The sequence below is a fragment of the Chlamydotis macqueenii genome, chromosome 6 (genome assembly GCF_036417535.1).
Source record: "Chlamydotis macqueenii isolate bChlMac1 chromosome 6, bChlMac1.mat, whole genome shotgun sequence".
NCBI classification, from domain to species: domain Eukaryota; kingdom Metazoa; phylum Chordata; class Aves; order Otidiformes; family Otididae; genus Chlamydotis; species Chlamydotis macqueenii.
In genome coordinates, this window is record NC_141561.1 from 38,610,971 (window position 1) to 38,634,274 (window position 23,304).

The window sequence follows — 23,304 nt, forward strand, 5'->3', positions numbered from 1 at the left end:
CTAATATACTTGCATGTAGTCTTTATCTCAGTGCTAATTTAACTGATTTTTTTTTTTTTTTTTGGTCTGAGAATCATAGCAAGGAGCTCGTTATAACGTGTGTCGTTTATTTTGATTTTGGTCTGGATACACAGGCAGTAAGTTTCCAGTCACCATCTGGGAATCTATACAAGTAGAGAGCCTCAGTGGCATTAAAACAGACTGCATGTGCCACGGCTGTGGTTAGGAGCTTACTCAGAACATGCCCCACCTGTGCAGGAGACAGTTCTTATTCGGCTGTATCACCATGCTGTACATGGTCTTGAATGTTATACTTTTTGAAACAATCCTTTTCTGTTTCTTTGGAATAAAAAGTTTGTTTTCTGAAATAATTTATGAATGCCAGGAAAGCTTTTAAATTGGAAACTTCAGAGCTATAAATATTGTTCTTAATATTACAAATCCTGTTTTTATTACTTTCAAAAGTATCTTTACTAATTGAATTCATTCATCATGAATTTCGCATCAGAAGTTACTGTAATAAAAGGAATGAGAGGAAACAAGAAAAGGGTATCCTTTTTGTTCCTCTTCCCAGCCAAATGTATTTGAATATCATTTTAGTATGTCATTGGATTGTTCCAGTCAATATAGTAATGACAGAGCTGAGATGTGATTTTATTAGTGCTAACTTTTTGGTGAGTCTGCATGACCTCTAATTTGGTTATTATTTTTAGCTACACAAGTATTATGCCTGTGTTTTACAAATGAGAGGCTGATCTACTTGTAGTTTATATCATCTTAATATACTTTAGCTGCACATCCAGTACAGGTAAGCCATTTACTAGTGGGTTTTAAGGTTTTCAGGTTTTCTTCTCAAAATAGCGTTTATACGCTTAGCAGCACTTTAGTATTTAAAGCTCTATCCAAAGCAAAGGTGTTTAGATTTCCTGTCACAGAAGTTAGTAGGGATAGATGCCTAAATGCTTTTGAGAATTTAAGGTTTATATGCTGAGATTGGGTTGGTATTATTGTCTAATAAATTGTGTAATCATGGTAAACAGAACCTAGATATTTAACTCTCTCGTTATAAAGAAAGCCAGCTATCATTAGATAATGTTGTAGTGCGAAGGATAATTTTCTGGTAATCTAATATCTTAATCATCAATTAAACCAATTTAATGGCTTCTTGTCACCGACAAGGTTTCAGTTTTCTGGTCCTGTTTCTTGTCCATTCTTCTTTCATTCTTTGCGGAGAAGAAAAACTTTTTCTGCTGGTGGTTGTCTTCTGCCGGTTTAGTGAAGTGAACGAGATGACCATGGGATCAAAGTAATGTTATTTTGTGGGAGGGAAGGGGGAGCTGCATTAGCATGGATAAGGGCACAGGATCGTCTCTGTGGCTGCTAGCTGTTAGAATGGTACGTGAAATCTCATTGTCACTTCCTATTCCCTGTATAGTAGGTGACAGTTTCTGGGGGGAATTCCAAGTTCGTGATGATTCTTATAGAATCCTAAAAGCCTTTCTACATCTGAGACAGAATCCTGCTGAAGTCATTCGGGAATGTATAAGCCAATTGAACCAACAGTGAGTGGCTGTAAAGAGGAGTTCATACTTGTATGTTTCTTCCACAATTTTCTTCTGAATATTGCATGTTTGAGTTCTGTCTGGTCCTATTCAAACGACAGTGAGGCATGCCTTGTCTGGGGTTCTGTAGTCTGAGAAAGCTGAAATTCTAGCGTTGTGATAAAGACTGCTGTATGAACCATTGCATTGCACCTTTCTGTTGAAGTGTGCATACAAACTACAGATATGAAGAACTTATCAGTGCAAAAAAACATATTGGTTATAGAGTGAGACCACCTGTTCAGTGCTGCTTCTATAGATATTTGAATTGCTGCTCTCAGCTGTGCTGTTTTATCCCCATGTCCTTTATGCAGTATTATAACTTACATTTCTAATCCTTAAATGATAAAGAAAAATCTGGATGTTTTAAGTGTTACTCCCTTGCGTTTCTGTGATGATAATTTATCTTCTGCTTTGCTCGTTACATTCTCATTAGATTCTGAGTCAGAAAAGGAATTTTTTTTTTTTGTGAGAATGTACTCATCAATTTTATAGAAGTCTCCAAGAAATGTGATTAAGGCAGTGTTAAGGTCACAAGGACACACAAATAGTGTGAGTTTGTATTAGCACTAAAACTTTGCATGAAAAAAATCCCACATAGCTTAATTTGGACATGGAAATGTGGAGTTAGGATCCTGCTTCTCAAATGTGATTATGTAACCTGCTTTAATGATGTTCTTGCAGCATATTTTTACTTCCTCTTCATGAAAATGTGGTTGTATGCCGTAGAAGTTGTCATGATTTTGTATACTAGACAGTGATGACTGTACTCAAATACTTCAAGAATTAAGTTGAGCTTTCACTTAATTAGCAAGAAGGAAAAGAGTATTATGACTTGACTCCAAAAAACTGGAATTTCTCTGTAGGATCCCCTCAGTGCAGTGATGTCCAGTAGGAGACTCGGCACCAATGAGAGGATGAGAAGTGTTTCAGACCTGCCAGTCTTTCTGGATGGTGTACTGGTAGTTGAATGTAGAGTGGGTGTTTGTGTAAGATGTTTCTTAATTTTAAAATGTGTTTTCTTTTAAATGTTTTCATTCAGAATAAATAAGATACTGTTTTAAGAAGCTATTAATCTGAAGGTAGTCCTGAGAGAACAGAATCAGAGATGCTGTAATCTTTTTTTTTTTTTTTTTTTTTAAAATTCATCACCTGTTTATATTTAATGTAAGGTTTTTGGAACTCCAGAAAAAGAAGTATGTGTTTAATTGTGAGAACGATAGAAACTCGGAGAGGAATGATGTTTTAGTGAGCATTACTTAAGTAGTTGAACTGCAATCCTTTATGTGTCCTTTGTTTTCCTCCCTAGCACAAAAAAAAAAAAAATCTCTGTAATAGCAAAAAAAAATTGCCAGTGTGATTCCAGTAAATTTCTGAGTCTGATCTTGAGGCAGAGTATTGTGGAATTTTTCATCAGTTAGGGGCTGGAAGTTGGGGACTTTATTTGGATTTCCTTCAGAGTAAACACAAAGAGGGTCCAGAGGTAGAGTTTATCGCTGGAACATTACAGGCCTTTTATCTGATGTACGGAATGGCTGTGATCACATAGAAAAGATCTTTAAAAACATATTAAATGCCTTTAGTAACAGCAGTTCCTTTGAGTAAAAATCGTGTTGGTTTTCTCCAGTTTTATTGTGTGAAAGCTGTTGCCAAATATTGCCTTCAGTGCCTGCAGATTGAAGGCAGAAGCACAGCAAAAAATGAGATTATTTAAGGTGTTGGTGTGACAGCAGAGGGTAGAAATGAAAGATAAAAGAATGAAATGACAGGTGAGGAAGAGATGGCAGCTCTGAGTAAGATGATTGGATCTTTGGGGAGTTTGTAATAAAAAGGCAATTACCAGCGTCATGCAGAAATTAATGTAAGCTTGGGGAAGCATGGAGGAGAACAGATGATTGTGAATCTTGTGTTCCAGATGAAGTGCGCTGAAGCAATTCTACGTTTGCCTGAATACCAAGAAGTGGAAGTTGGCAATCATGCACTCCAGATCAGAAATGAGAAACTGAAGAAGACCTGCCAGCAGAAATAGATTTTTCTACCTACATCCAAAAGGCTTTTTTCCAGAAATGCTATTTTTTCTGAAACCACTCTTGTCCTTATGTTATTGTTTTCACTGTAGGAACACTTTGAAATACAGGCTGATAAGAGTAGCACTGAAAATGGGAAAGGTGGCAGTGCAGGTATCTCTTTCTGCATAGCTGGAATAAAAATGTTCCAGATAGTTTTCCACATACCATATAAGTACCTGGGAATACATGGAAGCCAGAAAAAGAAGAATAGAGTGAAAAGTTGGTAAGAACATGACAGATTACTATGAACTGCAAGTAAACAAAGAATGAGGCAATGATACAGATTATAGATGATAAAAATAAGGAGACAGAAGGTTGTTGTGATTTAGAATTTCAGAGGACAAAAGTATAGCAAAAAAAGCTACAGTTAAATTTGTATGTGGAAAGATGTACTTGAAGGAAACAAAGACGATAGTTTAAAATCTAAGGGTGGTCAACAACTTGAGTACTTTCCTAAAAAGCTGGTAGATATGCCTTGTTTGCACAATTTATTTTATTTTTCTATACACTGATTTTATACACTGCTAGATTCTGTATGCTTTAAGGCAGGATTCTTTGGAATGTGCACCTCTCAGCTTGTTTTTTCCCCACTAGTGTCTTGCTCCCCTTGCATCCAGCCGGTTTAGTTTTTCTAAAAGCTTTTTTTTTTTGTCCGGAGTTTATCTCTAAAATGTCCTGTGAATTACAACAGGCTGGTGCAAACTGTCATAAGATATATTTTTCATTTTTCTGGATAGTATTGGGTTTTATATCTCTCTCCATTGTAGATTTCTGTTACTGTCCCTTTAAGCGTTAGGCTAAAAACTGTGGTCAGTGAATTCTGTGGGGTTTTACCAACTTGTATGTCATAACTGGCCATACCACTGCTCTCTGAGCCCACAAAGGTATATTGATATATAGCACTCTTAAAAATTAATAAAGCTAATACCCACATTCTTCATACTCATCCGGTGCTGTAGCTACTGATGAATGAAATTTGACATCTCCAGTAAAAGCTTTGAAACTGTTAAGGCAGTGTCTAAAGTGCCTAGATTTATAATAAAACTGCAGGTTGTCTTGAAATCTGTCTGTGGATGAGCAGTTGTGGAGAACTGGATTCAGATATTGCCTCTGACTTTGTCAGAGCGGACAGAACAGAAAGCGGCTGCGCTTGAAAGTAGCTCTACGCTTGGAAGAGAGACCAAAAAAACCAAATAGAATCTAGTTCCATCTCAAAATTGAGTTGGTTTTGAGGGACTAATGGTAATAAAGAGTGATACAAACTGTTACTTGCATTCTTACTAAGGGTATATGATTTTGAATACAAAAAAAAGAACAGACCTATTGGGTAAACCGTTGCTGTTTTTCAGAGTAAAACTGATTTTAGGTCCCCAAGCCATCTGTCCTAACCCACATAAACAAATTACTTTTCTATTGAGAGTACATCGACTAGGTTTCAAGAATTGAATAAAATCTTACTTCCTGGTATCCCACACCAAAGCTCAGTGTTTTGGTTTAGTAACTTAGGAGCCAGGTGGTAATAAAATAATTCCATTCTTTCATCTCCTTCTGGACTAAGAAATTGTCTCACTAAGATTGTGCCAGCAATGTGTGGAAATTTCCCAAAATGTCTTTAAGATGTAAAAAGTGACTCATGAAATGAAGAACTAGAATACAGAGAACTAAAAAGTGTGTATGATTAGTGCTAATATGGATAAAAACGACCCCATGATTGTAGAGTTAGATTTATCCAGATTAAGCAATTGTACAAAATCAACATGGATAATGTTACTAATATGGAAAAGTCTGACATGAAGCCTTAGATGGAGACTCATCAAATGTTTTCAGACTTTTTTTTTTTTTCCTCATAAGCTATTTAGCACTTTTATATGTGACTTTGAAAAAAAGAATCTCAAAAATCTGCTTAGGATTTGATTCGGAGCTATGGATAAAGTTAACGTGACACACTGGAGAGGTCTTATTTCTTGAAGAGACCAGGTAAATGAGGAGACCAAGTCTGGATAACTTGGTAAACTAAATAGAAATAAAAATCTACTTTTTGTACTACTGTGTCTATCAAAGTTATATAGAAGCACTTATATGGAGCAGGTGTTATTACTGGAGAGGAATTATAACAAATTAGTATTGTAAATGATTGAACTGTACAGTGCTCTGCTGAGGACGGTGATGCAGTGCTAACAGGTCCAAGGCAAGGCATATTGAGGAAAGGTAGGAAAATTATATTATTTCTGGACATGATGTTGGTGTGATTAGGGTAGAGAATGAGGCTAGCAAAAGAATTGAAAAATGTGTCCCATTATGCAGTCTGTTTCGTTTCAAAAATTTAATTTAGCAGTTCTTCATCATTGACTGTGATTATCTACAAAAGGAACAAAATAGATTCCTAATAGGACTGTTTTCTTAGCAGACAAAAGTAGAATAGAACTTGGTAGTTGAAAATTGAATCTAAGGACAATCTGGGTTAGAACTGAAATGCTGCTTTTTAACAGAGAAGGTAGTTAGGTGTTTCAGAAATGTACTGGCAGATAGAGTAAATTCTTCAATCTTGAAAAAACTGACAATTCCTAACCAATGGCTTTTTGAAGCTCATGTAGAAATTAATTCAAGAAAGTGCGATTGCCTGAGTTTTATGTGGTCCAAAATAAATTAGAGATGTCTGGTCTTGCTTTATAATCTGTGTCTCGATGAATTTAGAACAGACTGACTTCCTCGCGCCTTAAGGCAGTTCGTAGCAGTTTTGGTTTCACTGCTGGCATGTTTGTGAAGTCAGTCTGGCAGGGCCTCGCTTGCATAATCTGGGTTATCTGCTTCCTGCAGCGCTCAAAAAATTGATGCTAATTCACAGTGATAGATAATCAGCATCATCACTATTTGATACAGTACTTATTACTAACAACTACAGTAATTAGCTTTTTATTAGAAAGAATCCATTACTCTCCAGTATTGGCAAGTTGAGTGATTTGTACCTGCATGCCAAAGGACCCTTAGAGCTTTGTTTTCATTATTTGTCATTATGTGGAGGTTGGAATTATGGTTAATACCTGTCCTGAAACCGAATCAGGATGATGAAATGCAAAGGAGAGTAGTATGGACAGCATCTGTACAAGATAATTGCAAATAAATCAATAACTAATGGTCCCCGAATGTGTTTACTAGTTTATTGTCATGATATATGGACCTTTGTAAACCCGATGCGCCTTATAACAGTTATTGAGATGAGTGCAATATGTACTTCAGTCGTGTGAAAAATTAGTGTTCCCTAGACACTGAGAATATAACTGCAGTTTTTGAGGTTCCTGATGATGCCGTATGAGTGGAGTATTAATTAGAGGAAAAATGAAACTTGTTTGATAATATTTAGAAAGTTAATACAACAATGGCAAAATAGAATTTTTTTTTTAATGCCTAGCATCAATATTTGGGCATTACTAGTGGCAGGAGAATCTTTAGGAGAAGATACTTTTTTTTTTTTTTTTGTCTTTAGAAGTGGAAGATAGGATCACATCAAACTCAATAATCCAAAAAACAATAGTTTTTCCACGCTTTTTTACAGTGTGTGTATAAGGAATGAAATAAAAATGAATTCAGATGAAGTGTACTTTGGAACATCTATAAATGAATGTATGATCTTGTACGAGCTTCCAAGGAATTTCCTCCTCTATTTTGGCACTGCTGTTTCCGTAAAGTTTTCCACTTGCGCTCATGTGATGTTTTGGGGCAATTTTGCTTTTGCTTTTTCATCCTCTTTTATTTTGCACAGAATTTGTAGGGACAGTGCTTACAGTTCTTGGACTCTAAGCATGTGTAGTTGCTGCTGCTTAGGTTCAATGGACAATCTATGTAAAAAGTCTTGAAAATTGCTGGTAACCTTGGGAAAGCTGCATGTAAAGTGGAAGAATGAAGCAATTTTTATTTCGATGGGGTTTGAGGTTTCATTGCAAATCTGTCCAGTAGCTTATGTGCTAAGAAAATTGTTCAGATGAAGATCTTGCTGTTATTTCAGAACTCTTAGGCTCGTAATTTCCCATCTTGATCAACGGGAAGATAGTTCTTACAGCAGACGTACCACGTGTGCTGGAGGGAGAATTAGTGAGGAAGCATTTGGCAGTGTTCTGTAGCATCTAAACATTTTGATAGCTGATAAAACTGATGTTCATTTTAATTATGATCTTTTGGACTAAACTTCATTATGATTTAACGAGCCTGTGTTGGGAAAATATTACAAAAAAATTTCTAATAATGATAAATCAGTACTTGACATAACAGCCTTAGGCATGACACGGCCTGCATGGGTAGGAGTCCTTTCATTTTTAATTTCTTTTAATCAGCGCCTATGTCAAGTAGCGACATTCTTTTCAAAGAGTAATTATTGTTGTTTTTCTAGTTGGAAGAAAAACAACATCCACTAGATGCAGTAACACTTAAAATTGGTAAATTCAGATTTTTCCTCTTGCTTCATATCTTGCAGACTGGTTTTATATATGGACAGACAGGTACGTATGTGTGTAAAATGTATATATAAATTATGTATGTATGCAATACGTATAGTCTTTATATATAATAACTATTATATAATTAAAACATGTAATATCTTTTATAGGGCAGTGCATTAGTCCTACTCTAACAACAAATAAGCCTATTTCTATAAACTGCATTCATGTATTTTAGTCCAGTCTTACTATATTTGAAGAAACAATGTTTGCCTATAAATCTCTCATCTTCCCAGCCTACTGTGCGGTGTTATTTTTCTAATGTGTGTTGGGATTCTGTAGGCACGGAGGTAGATTTTTATATTATCAGGTATTCAGAGATCCCACACAGTGGGCAGCACACTAGCTGTTACTGGCTTCTAACTCTACGATCTATAAATCCGTTTGAGCGTTGCAATGGGAAGAATCGTACATGAAGCATGGATTGTGATTTAATGAAAGTGATGCCATGGTATCTGATACCATACCATACGTCAGTATGGATGATCTAGGGGACTCTTATACATTTAGATCTGAAAATGTGATTTTTAATAACCAATTTCTTGATTCATATGGCTATTCCAAGGAAGCAAAGAGAAATTAGGCAACCTGTTTGAAGAAAGCATCTAAATTTGTTGATTGACTCTACTGTAGGATACCTCTGTAGTGGGAAAATTCATATTAATCACCATGAACAATTTAAAAAATATATTAAAAAGACAATACTGCAACATACTTTCAAATACGTCAGAAAACTGAAGTAAGTTGATGTCTATCATGTAATCAGCATTGCCTCTTTAACATGCCGAACTGAATTCTATGGCATATGCAGCACGTGCTGCTGTAACTTAAAATACTGGTGAAGTTTAATTGCACCCTAATCAAAATTTAAATCTACAAAATAAAATTATAATTGATACGGGTTTACATTTTATTGCACCACTGCTTATTTTAACCGTGCTCATAAATATAGTAGCTTTTTCAAGCATAGGCCTTTTAAAGGAAGGGATAGGGAACGTTTTGGGGAATAGAATGTGGTTATTTGTGACTTCCAAAACTGCTATGAAAATCCAGGCAACTAAATGCATGCCTTGTCTCATAATAATTCATTGCAACGTTTCCATTAATTTATTTTACTTCTCCTTAGCAAGTGATCAAGCTGCGTTTTGTAACAGTGTTTTCACTTGTGTGTGCAAGATGAAGTTATATGTGTAGTTGTGCTGTAGGTCTGTGCTGCATGAACAGAGATTCTGTTTGGGGCTTTGTAAAAGGTTGATTATCTGTGTGCTAGATAACACTATTTTGAAAAACAAATAGGAGCATGCTCTAGTGTTATGATGCGGTGATGCTGTGATGACAAGAATCAGGACAACACATTCGGAATTGCTACCGGTAAAATAGTACTGAATTTATTCTTTCACGCGTGATGATTTTACATTCATAATTCCTGTTAATAGCAATCAGAAGTAGATATGTAAAATGCAGGCATATCAGTACCAGTATAGACTTTGCATCAGAGTTGTAATCCTGAATGGCATAATTTTAAATTAAGAAATTAATTTTAATTGCATGTATTAAGTTAAATTCCCACCATCAAGGAGTAGTAAATTAAAAGTTGGATGATCATGATATCGCTTTATTGAGACTGTAACTGAACTTAGCACTCAGAATTATTAGTACACTCATGTACTGGAATATTTCACTGTGACTCCTCGCTCACCTATTGACTCAACAGAGGTAATTGGTCGTGCTCCATCCTGTAACAGACTAGATGAATCAAAAGAAGAGGTTAAAAATACATTTGGTGAGGTAAGTGGGATGGTAGAAATGATGGAAGAAGCTGCATGTAGTATTTCCTCGCAACACAGATATCCTTCCTAAGATAGCACAGGTCTTCAATGAATAGTTTAGTCTGAGGGCTGTTCATTCTTTGGGTAAGTAATCTCTTGGCCTTTAGAAAGTTTAAGTATTTGTTTTCTATTCAGTGTGGGTGCAGAGCATCTTAAATCTACTGATTGTTGTATGGTCAGTCTTGAGCAAGCTCAAGGAGCCGTTCTGTGGTTCTCAGCTCTTGGTCCTGAGGTCAGGCCAAGCTCTGTCCTCTAAGCAACGGGGCAACTCATGGGGCTGCCAAGTCACTATTTGTGCTAGGTTTCTTGTACACTGATACGGATCCTTGATGTTTGTGAATGTTGCAACCATCTGACTTTCTTAGAGAGATCAATTTGTAAAGCAAAATATTCTGAAACCCCATGGATGCCTGTTTCGCCAGTGGAGTCTCTACTCAGTTTCTGTGCTAGACTTCAGTTTTAAAAACTTAAGTGAATGTTTTCATTTGTTTCTAGCGTACAAATTACGTTGCAGTCCCCACATTTGAATGGCATGTTTATCCATAACAGCATCATCCACAAGCATGTTGCTTTAAGCTGAGAAACGTGATTTGCTCAGGTATTTGCCAAGAAGCTCTCCTGGTTTTGGCAGAGATGGAGGCAATTTTCCTCTCAGTAGCTGATGTGTTTTGAATTTCCTGTGTGAAGAATGTTGATAAACACCCTGATGATATGAGGAGTTGCTAGTAAGACAAAGGGCACTGTCCGACTTGCTGCGTTTTGCCAATGTGCAGAAGCTGGGAGGGATCTAGCCAGAATAATCGATCCAAACTATCCAAAGAGTATTCCATGCCCTGAACCTCATGCTCAGTATATAAGTGGGGGTTGCCCAGGATGACGGGGCATCTCTAGCATCTCTTGCTCTCTTTGCTTCTTGTTCCTTTGCTGGCTGCTTGGTTTAGTTTCTGTAATGGCTGCTTGAGACGGGCTGTATTGGTCATTGGGATGTAGGGTGGTGAGAAATACTGCATTGTTCATTTTGTATATTTAAGTATTCTTATTTTCTGTTATTATTGTTGTTTTCCTTTGCTATTCTAGTAAGTTGTCTTCAGCTCAACCCACGAGTTTTCTTTTCTTCCCAATTCTCTCCCCCGTTCCTTCTGGGGAGAGGGAGGGTGAGGGAGAAACTGTGTGGTGACCAGAGCGAAACCAGGACAGAAGCTTTAAAGTTTTAGCAGAAGCTGAAATGTTGCAGTTGTTTGATTTCTGTAGGGTTGGGCAGTACGTTTTGCATAGGGTAAGTTTTTTTCCTTCTGTACCGTTACTTTCAGAAATAGTGGCAATAAAAGTTAAATAAGCTCTAGTGCTAAAAATTGGAAGAAAGTGATTACATTTCGGTGATGGATCTTTTCATAATTGTTGGCTTCCTCTTATTCTTCAAATCTCTCAGATTATTAGTAACTGAGAAATATGGTTTTAATAGCAATAATAAAAGAAACAAAACAGTAGTGAAGTGCAGCAGCTTTCCGTCTTCAAGTTTACTCTTTTTTAGTTGAAAATAATTGTGTAAATTATTGTGTAAATGAGTGCTAATAAGAGCTCTAGTCAAAAAGATATCCAGTTTCTATGGTGTAGCTGTAGGTTTATAGCAGTAGTGCTTTCTAGTTTCCTTATTGCGTAGGCAATGGCTCTAGGAAGACTTGATTTGGCAGACTCTTAAAACTGAGGTTGTTGGGAGCAGTTTCAAGTTTAAATTCACTGTTAGCCCCAGTTCACAAACTGTCTGAAGAGCTGTGTGAACATACTAGCCCTGAACATCAAGATAAAACAATTTTTACCGTTGCTTTTTTAATTAATCTGACTTTTACTACCTATTACATGTTACCTTTATGTGTATTTTATAAAAAAAAAAAAAAGGAAAATTGTCAGAGTTATATAGTGAATAAGGAGGATTTATGTGGCCACAACCTTTGTAGGTGATTTTTATGGTTTTTATTAGCAAGCCAAGCAAGACGTAGTATACAATAAAAGTTTTACTGTACTCTCCTGCTATTACTTATAACTTCCTTTCCTTACATTTCAGATGTTTATAGAATAATTGTGTTCATCATTAAAACAGTAAAAAAGTGCAAATATGTCGTAGTACAGATACTATAGATACTGAACTCTTTTGAAATTGAGTTGTTTCAGTATTAAGAAGTGTACACCGTAGGCTACTGCCTGTTTCACTGATGGCATTCTGTTCGTCATGGGAAAGAGGGAAACAGGAACAGATTGGAATCTCTCTTAACTTACTTTGAACCTTAAAATAATTTTAAGTAGTGTCTTGTGCTATCTTAGTAGTGGTAAGTAAAATGGAAGTCTTAGACTATGGTTTGGTTTTAAAAATGTTTTAGCTTATTTAAAGTCCTATTGTGAAAACTATGTCTTTAATAAGGAGTTACAGATTAGGACTACTGATGTCCGTGGGACTGCTTTGATGTTTAAGTATTAAAATATGGAAGTGTCAATATGTTGAAATTTGTTTAATCTCAAAGAAAAGAAAAAATACAAAATACATCCTCCATAATATCAGCACATCAGATTACTCAGAAAAAAAAATAAGCAAACAATGATTAAAATTCATTTCCCCCATTTTAACTTTGAGTAAAAAGATAATTTGGATGCTATGGAAGTGAAGCTGTCAGTGATTAGTGCAGTACTTTTCCAAGTACAGAAAAGCAGAGATAATCCTGATTTTTGTGTGAAAACCAAGAATAGAACACTTTATTGAAACTAGTGATACAAGTTAAGATGTTTTGCTGAATCTTGGACACAGACAGTAGCTATGCCCTAAAGAGAATTTCATTTTCATGACTTTGTTCTCATTTCTGAACAAAGTATGAAGTATTTGCTTTGTCAATTGAATGCATGGATACTCCAGCACCCGTGACTGTGATTGTGCCCTTTGTGCCTGTCTTGAGTGCTGTCTCAGAATGACCTTGACAGTTTTCCAGAAAGGAACTACAGCTGATGAGTCATCAGGTTTTCAAAAAAAAAAAAAAAACCCAACATTGCTGCTCCTCCTCCCTCACCAAGGGACTTGGAATTACCAAATCTTTGTATCAGTTAAGCTTGCATTCTTTTTTTTAGAAATAAATTAACAAGGCTTGATAGCGAAGCTCGTTGTTATTACTTAAATTTTTAACATCTGAGTAAGGAGAAACTTAGAACTATGTAATGATGACGTAGACAAGGCCGAGCTATGATTTAGATAAACTGATTTGGATGCTTTTTGTTTTGTATTAAACTGTACTATATTTTTTCTCAGCTGTGGGATGATTTAGATCATTGCTTTCTGTATGTTTTGACAAACGAGTCTCTTGTGTCTTCTTCAAGGCAAGCAAAAGCTGTAGACTTGCTCTGAAGAGCCCCACTATCAGAAGTACAAAGGCAATCTAATATAAAAATTCAAGACAGGAAAGAAAGATTTCTAAGAGCTTTTAAGGGTAAATTGTATTTATTGCATAACGATTTCCATCAAGACAAGATGTGTATCTTATTAGGGAGAATTAAGTAGTGGTCATACTCTGAAGATGAGTTTAGTTTACAAGCTCTTGTAGAGAATTTCAGCTTAAATCCACATACGGTTCAGGTTCTCAACTTGAAAACAAAAAAAAAAAAGAAAAAAGCTATTCCTCTTCTCTTGTGGTTTGTTTTTTGTATATGAATCTGTGAGGTCTTAGGGCAGGGAATGCTTTTATGAGTTTGTATTGGGTTTGCAATGCAAGGTTTTGGTATCAGGGGGCTACAGGGGTGGCTTCGCTGAGAAGCTGCTAGAAGCTTGCCCTGTGTCCACAAGAGCCAATGCCACTGGCTCCAAGATGGACCTGCTGCTGGCCAAGGCTGAGCCCATCAGTGACTAGTAGTGCCTTTGGGATAACGTATTTAAGAAGGGGGGAAAAAAACCTGTGCAATGGCAACTGCACTTGCAGCTGGAGAGAGGAGTGAGAATGAGAGGAACAACTCTGCAGGTACTCAAGTCAGTGAAGAAGGGAGAGGAGAGGTGCTCCAGGCACAAGAATAGATTCCCCTGCAGCCCATGGTGAGGCCGGCTGTTCCCCCTGCAGCCCGGGGAGGCCCACGGAGGAGCAGAGATCCCCCTGCAGCCTGGGGAGGCCCACGGAGGAGCAGAGATCCCCCTGCAGCCCGCGGAGGCCCACGGAGGAGCAGAGATCCCCCTGCAGCCCGCGGAGGCCCACGGAGGAGCAGAGATCCCCCTGCAGCCCGCGGAGGCCCACGGAGGAGCAGAGATCCCCCCGCAGCCCGGGGAGGCCCACGGAGGAGCAGAGATCCCCCCGCAGCCCAGGGAGGCCCACGGAGGAGCAGAGATCCCCCCGCAGCCCGGGGAGGCCCACGGAGGAGCAGAGATCCCCCCGCAGCCCGGGGAGCCCACAGAGGAGCAGAGATCCCCCTGCAGCCCGGGGAGGACCCCATGCCGGGGCAGATGGATGGGCCCAAAGGAGGCTGTGGCCCTGCGGGAAGCCCACGCTGGAGCAGGTTCCTGGCAGGACCTGTTGCCCCTTGGAGAGAGGAGCCCAGACTGGAGCAGGTTTCCTGGCAGGAGCTGTGACCTCACGGGGGACGCACGCTGGAGCAGTCTGTTCCTGAAGGACTGCACCCCATGGACGGGACCCATGCTGGAGCAGCTCGTGAAGAACTGCAGCCTGTGGGAGAGACTCATGTTGGAGAAGCTTGTGGAGGACTGTCTCCCATGGGTGGGACCCCATGCTGGAGCACAGGAAGAGTGTGAGGAGTCCTCCCCCTGAGGAGTATGGAGCAGCAGAAACAATGTGTGATGAACTGACCACAACCCCCATTTCTTGTCCCCCTACACCACTGGAGGGGTGGGGGTAGAGAATTCAGGAGTAAAGTTATGCCCAGGAAGAAGGGAGGGGTGGGGGAAGGTGTTTTTAAGATTTGGGCTTTTTTCTCATTATCCTACTCTGGTTTGATGGGGAAATTAGTTTAATTTATTTCCAAAGTTGAGTCTGTTTTGCCTGTGGCAGTAATTGGGGAGTGATCTCTCCCTGTCCTTATCCTGACTCACAACGAGCCTTTTATTTTATTTTCTCTCCCCTGTCCAGCTGAGGAGGGGAGCAGTAGGGTGGCTTTGGTGAGCACTTGGTGTCCAGCCAGGGTCAACCCACCTGTCGTAGTTCAGCCCCGATCGGGACCAGACTACGCAGTCTCTCTCCCGCTCCCCCCACCCTCCGAGAGAATAGGGGGAGATGATATAAGAAAAACGGCTCAAGGTTTGAGATAAGGACAGGGAGAAATCCTTAAAGTTACCGTTACGGGCAAAACAGACTCGACTTGGGGAAAAATATTCATTCATTTCTAAAACTAGCAGGAGAATGAGACAGAGAACAAGATAACCTCCCCCCACCCCTCCCTCTTCCCGGGCTTAACATTATCTCTACCACCTTACCCCCCCCGAGCGGCACGGGGGGAAGAGGGAATGGGGGTCGCAGTCAGTTCATCACGCATTGTTTTACACCGCTACTTTGTTGTCACGGGAAGAACTCCTCGCATTCCTCCCCTGTTCTGTTGTGGGGTCCCATCCATACGCCACAGTCCTTCATGAAACTGCTCCGGCGTGGGTCATCTCTTCCACGGGGTGCAGTCCCTCTAGAACAGCTGTCCCAGCGGGCCCTCCACTGGCCACAGCCTCCTTCAGGCCTCCACCTGCTTCGGTGTGGGGTCCTCCATGGGCTGCAGGTGGATCTCTGCTTTTCCGTGGACCTCCGTGGGCTGCAGGGGGACAACCTGCTCCACCATGGGCTGCACCAGGGGCTGCAGGGGAATCTTGGCCAGGAGCCGCGTTACTCCTCCCCCTCCTTCTTCACTGACCTTGGTGTCTGCAGCAGTTCCTCACAGCAGGCTGGCAGATGCCTCTCAGGATCCTTTTTACATCTCATTCACTTCTCCTCTCCTCTCCACTTCTTGCAGCCGGGCCGGGCCGAATTGGGCCCAGTTGGCTCCCTGTTGGGAGGCCAGAGGGTGAGGCCCACAAGGCTCGCGGCTCCCCCTCTCAGCCCCTACTCAGCTGCTTCACATCTTCTCCTTTTTTTTTTTTTTTTTTTTTTTTTCTTCATGTTTTCCCCTTCTTAAATGCTTTATCGCAGAGGCATTATCACGGGACATTGTGCTACCAATTGGCTCTGCCTTGGCCAGCAGCGGGTCCGCCCTAGGCCCGGCCGAGTCCACCGACCAAAGGCAAGCGACTTCTAGCAGTTTCCTACAGAAGCTGCCACCTTAGGCCCCCCCTCACTAAACAAAACCAGAACACCACCACAGAGCTCATGCCATCCTGATTTCTGTAGGGCTTTCTAGGTAAATTGTAACGATTGGTAATAGATCCTTTCATTACTTGGGAGTGTAGATTGGTTTGTATTATTGCCTTTTCCAAGGACCTGCGATTTGAATGCCTTCCCTATGTCTGTAAAACAAATGGAGATAATGATGCTTACTCCCTTCTGCTAATATTTTTTGAGAGCTGTGGAAATACTACATGGAAGGGTCATGGCCAGCTTTTTGTGAGTGGCTGTTACACCTGTAACTAGGTAACAATGATAGTGTAGTTTCTAAATGACAGTTCGGGCAGATACGATGCACCATTTGCTTTTAGCATTGTCAGTGACTGAGGACATGCATTCAGAATGGTCATGGTTCACAGAGATACTTTCTTGGACACTATTTTGAATGTAATGTTCCTTGCCTTTGATGATAAAGTAATGGGATGTTTAATTTCACAGGCAGGGAATGCATTACTTTCTCTTTTATACTGATGTAAGAGAAAACTTTAATAGCTTTTCACGTTCATCATAGTACAATAGCAGTATGTTGTAGTTAAAAGAGTGAATGAAAACGTAATATATTGCTTCGGCTCCTCCGCACTCAGCACATGCGTTTCTTGGGGTTTGGCATGCACGTTGCCGTGCTGATGCCGCAATAGTGTCAGTCTTTGCAATCCATGTTTGTCATAAACATGTTTAACAAAGCCTTGTTATGCAAGAACTCAATTTGTGTAATGGATTCTCTATTATTCATAGGATTTAGCAGTTGAAAATAATAAAATAAGGATTAAATAATGATACTTTATTGCCAAAATTTGTTGTGGGAAGAGAGCTATCTTGATATTAGTATTCCTGAGCCTTTTTATTGTAGGAACTTTTTAGGATAAAGATAGCACATTTATTTCACAGTGATAAATACTTGTATCTGCAAAAAAAAAAAAAATCCATATTGACCTTTGTAATTTCAGCGGTAGCTTGTTTGTGTTCCTCTTGAGGAGCTCAGAACCTATATACTGAGCTATGCCTCACATAAATTGAAGTTCCGATGAAGCTTTGATAGATCAATACAGTAATAATAGGTTTTGGAAATACTGTGAGAGAACACCTTAAGCTGGTATTGCTCCTAAACTCCTTGGTAGCTTTTTCAGGTGGGAAATCAACTCAGCAACAGATTTGGTATGTTTAAACTGTGGCTTCATCTGGTGTGTACTGGGAAGCTACTGGAATCAACATTTCACCTGGCACTGAGAAGTGATACTGGTGGTCGTGCCAGTCAGACCCTGAAGTATGAACTGTAGGTATGAGTTATCTCAACAACTAAGGCTGAATCTTGTGTTCTAGTAAAATAAAGGATCATCACAGCAAAGGAGGTAAAAACTATGATTTCAAAAAATTAGTAAGGAATGATAGAAATACTGATATTTTTATATTATCCTTTTCTTTTTACTATATTTGTGAATTGGACAGCAATAATTTACAGCAGTATCTCCTGAAGTAGTATCTGTTTTTCTTCTACTGAAAAATGCAAGACTTTCCTAGAATCGTTTCACTCTGAAATGAGGAAATCCAGTTACATTTAGTAATAGGTTTTGTTCCAGAAACTGCATGAGACACAGTTTGCAAAAAGCATGTTGATTGTATTCTTTCTTAATGTTATAATTCTAGTTGTTCAAATCTGTAGTTCTTGAAAGGTAAAACTTTGTAAGACAGGGGATTATAGTCACTTTTACTTAATTTTTTTACTCTGCTCTTTAGTCTGTGTATAATAAATACTGCAGACTCATTTTAATCACTCCCAAATTTGGAAAATGTGTGGATTTTTCTTGAAACTGGCTTAAGAGATCATGTATTTCTATAAAAATGTGTAACTTTAGCCACAAGCATGTTACGCTTCCTTTCCAGAATAACAATGCAAGAATACTTTAATCTTTACTTATCTGTACTTTAAACATTTATTTCCCAATTCTCAACGTTTCTGATTTTATTCAGGTGGTTGATGGGCATTTTAAAGAGTATGGTAATTCCAGTCTTTCCTTCAAAGCCTCTCACAGCAGGATGTCCTGAAAATGTTGCAAACATGAATGACCAACTAAGTCTTCAGAAAACTGTATAGTCTGTGTAAGTGGATTTGTAATGACTAGTGCAGTCCTTAAAATATATTGTGCACGGTTACTCTCCTTACATTCTTTAATGACAATCTATTTTTAATAAAGCCATTTAGCTTGGTTAATTAGAGTTAGTAATAAATCTGCTAATCTACTGACTCATCTTAAAAAATATCTTGGCCCACAGTGATGGAAAATGAGTCTGCAAGATTAACTATACATATATATGTATTTTGGCTTTTTATCAGGATTATGCTTGTGAAAAAAAAATTTTTGTAGAATACAGAATATCTGCCTCTTGATGCAAATCGTAGAGCTCACCTTCATGGAAAACAATAGTTGTCACTTCCACCAAATGAGAAATCTGTATAGCATTCTCTTAAGAGATCAGATTCCCTAGCGATAAAGTCATCTTCAGAGTTCATTCTAAATTCATGTCTAATGTAGAATTATTTTGGCCTGAGTTACAAAAATAACTTTCCCATTTGTTTTTGAAGCCACAGACTTCCAGGACTGAGACCTCCTGGATGTTAGGTCTGTCTTTGGCCTTTTACGATAAGTGAATGAGCCTTGAAGAAAGGACTTTGCTTCAGGTCTGTAACTGAATTTTACAGCGGCACAGATTCAAGGCAGATGCTGCCTCCCTGGGTTGCTGCTTTGGCGAGTCTGTTAAAAAGCTGCCAATCTGGAACTGCCCTCTGGTGTAGTCAAAGTTGTTGAACAGCATCAGTAGCTAACTTGGAAAATGTCTCCTCTGAACTGCAGCCTGAAGTTCCAGTTCCTTCTTCAACAACTCTTACTGTGTTGGTGGATTTTATTTGGGATGATGTGCATGTGTGAAACTGGTCCTTCAGTCTTTATTTGAGAAAAGAATCTTCTTATCCAAGTGATGGTTTTGGGGGAATACTACCTGGAGTTACTCACAGACTTTATGTACAAAAATACCTGAAGACAAAGGAGAAGAAAGGTGGTGTACCTGTAGCTGCTCTTCCTTTGCTTTGTGTTGTTCGTTTGTGCCTATGCAGCCATCTTCTCTCTGTATTATTTTTCCTTTTATAATCATAGTGGAAACGGTTTCATTTCACTGATAAATCAGTAATTACCACAGACCGTGTTGTGCTGAGCTTAGTAGTAGGACTAAGCTGTATTCTTTTAATCTCCAGTATGGGATGTGCACAATTGAAAAAGAAAAGACAAGGAAATAAATATAAATGGAGTGATTTGGACAAGGAGGGTAGTTCTTCCATTCCAAATTGAAGGAGCTTTCTGGCTGCCAGTTGATGAAATGGAAAGGTTTCTAAAACTTAACTTTGGATCGTGCGATGGTCCAGTGAGTAGAACTGATGGTTGATCTTTCTAGAGCAATGCTATATTGATATAACTGTCTGGAAGTTAACTTGTAGGAATATTATTTTAAAAGAACAAACTAATAAATCGCATAGTATTTGGTTGTTCACTGCAGACCCTAGTCTTCCACTTATGCCTGCACTCACGTTTAACAATATGTATCAAAATTAATAAAATCAGGACAGCAGTGATTTTAAAAATTGATGAAAATTAAACAGAGAAGAAAAGTAGATTGGAAAAATAAGACAAAATTGTGTTTTCAAAATAGTAACCTAATTAGTAGTACATTGTATGCACTTATGCAGCATTTCTAAGAATTAATAATTTTTTTTTTTTTTCTCCAGGATTTGGAGTTCCCTGTTGATACTCAAGTGAACCCATACTTTGTGCGTGCTAAAGAATACACTCAACCCCCAAAACCTGGAGAGTATAAACCAAGCAACATTTTAAAAGTGCACGAGTTGCCAGTGAGCTGGTAGGAACCATTAATTATACGCTATTTCTGTTGTTATATACATGCTAAGTTTTATTTTTCAACAAGTCATCGAGAAGCATTTGCTTTAAGTAAATTTCTGAAAAAACTACTGGCAGCAGGTAGGGGGATGTTCTCTCTGAAGAATATGAAAGTGGAAAAAAATTGTCATGAAATTTAGTGGGAGCATAAATACAGTAAAACACCTGGGCAGAACTGTTTGCAGATGATGAGATTCATTTTTTTATGTAAAAAGGGTGGGATTGGGTTAGTAGATATAAAAATAGTAGATATAAAAAGTAGATAACCAGAGATGACTACAAATTCAAGTTCCAGGAAACCGAATTATAACGCGGAATATTTTTGCAATTTGTATTTGATTGCAGTTTATTCCCTTGAGTCAAAAATCAGTAGAGTTTAGATTAGCTTGAGTGTGCAAATAGCCTGTAAGTGAAGACATTTAGGGCTTGCTAGCTGCACCTGATGAAGAATAAACATTAAAATATATATATATGTATGTATATATATATAAAAAAGATAGTGCTAGTAGCAAAGTTTGGACAATTCTGACACATTTTCTTGGTATTTAAATTAATTTTTGAAATAATCTATACTTTTGTAATTCAGATAAACTTTATGTAGCTTGATGCTGTTCTCCCTGCATTCAGGCTGCTAGTAGCTGACTTGTGAGAGTGTTTCCCTAAAGAACTGTATTCCTACAATTAATTATAGATGCTTAATTTCTTGTTGCATCCAAGAAACATAATCCAATGTCATTTTGTTTTAAAAGTCCAAAAACTTGAAATGTAATTCTCATGCAGATTAAGAGTTTGACAACTGACCGACTTAAAAAAAAAGAAAAAAGTCAGTGTTGTGAGGAAATAAGAGTACCCCATGTAAACTACACAAAGTCAGAGCCAGGAAAAGCAGTGGCACAAATCAGAACATGCTGATGTGGGTGTAAGGTACGTCTTGTCTGTGAAAATGGAAACAGTATTTCCATGTTCAGTAATGCCAATGCAAAGGTCACAGATTCGTTCTTTAGGTGGCTGCCCATATTTTGTAATAAATACCCACTGTACTGCTTTGAGGTTTGGCTTAGCTGGGCAGGCTTCTGCTCAGTCTCTCAGGTGTGCAGTTCTGGTTTTCTGTCTGGCTAACCCCTGTCCTGCATTCGTACAGTAATATTCTGAATCATTTTCTCCTGTACTGTGTAGTCATATTGATCCAATCAGGAAAGTAAGTCTGCAACTGATGTCTCTGTGCTGCTGTTCTGAGGAGTCTGTAGTAAATCCACTCAAAATATCAGTGGGTTCTTGGGCTTATCTGAGGAACACTAGGAGCAAAAATGGTGTGCAGTTAAAAAAAACCCAAAGAAACAAAAAAAAACCCTAAACAAAACCCCCACCCAAATCCCTAAAAAAACTCCAAATAAATCAAACAAACAAACAAAAAAAAGTCTGGAGGAAAAGGAAGATAGTTCCACTCTTGTCAAGATTTTCAGTGAATCAGGTGGAGTAGTGATCAAAATGTAACCTTTGGAGGCTACAACATCACAAGATTTACATGCTGTAGTGGGGCCAGTCATTTTAAGATTCCCTTTGTTAAAAATTTGCCTTTACCTGTAGTGGGAAGCCAGGTTTGGGTTGTAAATCACTTCTTAATATTTTTGCAAACTATTTGTGAATGTTAACATATATAATACATATATGATTGAAAATAGTAAAAGCCCATAGGCTAGTGAAGAAAGTACACCTCTACCTAAAGTTTTCTGTTATCCTAAACTTGAACAATAACAGATAAATACCATACTTTTTCATGTAAGACTATTTCTTAGAAGAGATACTCATATGTGCTGGGAAATTCTAAGTGTTTTCTACAGTTACTGACTGGGTATCACGCCTTAAGGATACAATGCCACTTGAGAAAGCAATTTGCTGGAATAAAAATAAATTGGATGTCTTTAAACTTCCTTGGAAACACTTTAGAACTTGCTTGGAGAAACAGCAACTGAACTGAAAAAAGAACCAGTCAAGATGTCTGTTTAATTTCGTATACTGACAATATGATGTTGACTGTCAGGTAAAGATAATGCTTTAAAGAAAGTGAGAGCCTGGGATAGTGCTCTAAAATTAACTGAAATGCTTATTTGAAAAAATGTAAAAATATAAAAGCACGTAAAGAACAAAATAAGGAATTTAGTCTGTTCTTAAAAAAATGTAAACACTGTAATTGAACTTTTCATTCACTTAAATATCTTTGTGAACATGGTGAATCGTAGTTTCCACAGGTTTGAGTGTCTGAAAAGCGACGTTTGAAATGTGTAGTCATTTCAATCAACAAAGAGTTTTTCTTATCTGAATACCACTCCTTAAAATCAACTTTTTTAAGTGATAAGAAAGAAAGACTGTCTTTTCTTACGTTAATGCCTAAGGCTGTATTGTAGCCTGGTTTGCTAATGGCAGGCCTTTCTTTGGCCGCATGTCCTACAGTATTTTTTTTTTTTAACACTCGGCCTAATTTTTGACAAATCTGACAGAGGAATAATAAATTCAGAATTACCGAGGTTCTCATGTTTCAAGAAAACAGATCTCTGTTGAAGAAAGGGTCCTTTCTAGTACCCTCTTGGCTGCAGGGGGCTAAGAATTCCAAGAGAGGAGAGAGGTTGCGAATACTCTTTTTTTTGGGAAGAGCTTCAAATGCAGCTCGTACCTTATTAGGTGCTGTAGAACCCAATCTGAAGGCACACAGCTAATGCACTCAGAGCTTGGGTTATCATTTTAAGTTTGGCACAGCAGCTGTTCAGTCCTGAATTTGTCTCTTCTTGGAAGTCCAAGAGGTTATTAAATGCATAAATCAAGATTTTTCAGAGAAAAATGACTTATATTAAATTTTCTATATAGGGAATTAAATTTTTAGAAAGCCCATTGAAAGAAATTCTGAACTTTCACTAAATGTATTTATAGTAATTATGATTGTCTATTTGATTTTACAGCCAGAAGGTGGAAATCAGTATCCTCTAGATGAGAATTAATTCTTTCTTGTAGTTCATAAGGTAGATAGAAAACATTCTG

The 23,304-nt window shown here is 38.3% G+C and overlaps 1 protein-coding gene across 1 annotated transcript in view; it reads left to right on the forward strand.

The window, feature by feature from the left end:
* SPAG16 (sperm associated antigen 16) overlaps window positions 1-23,304 on the forward strand; it is a 393,690-nt gene that overhangs the window by 39,052 nt on the left and 331,334 nt on the right. The window contains 1 exon segment of the mRNA XM_086751201.1: window positions 20,103-20,233. Within this exon segment, the coding sequence (XP_086607327.1) occupies window positions 20,103-20,233 (131 nt within the window).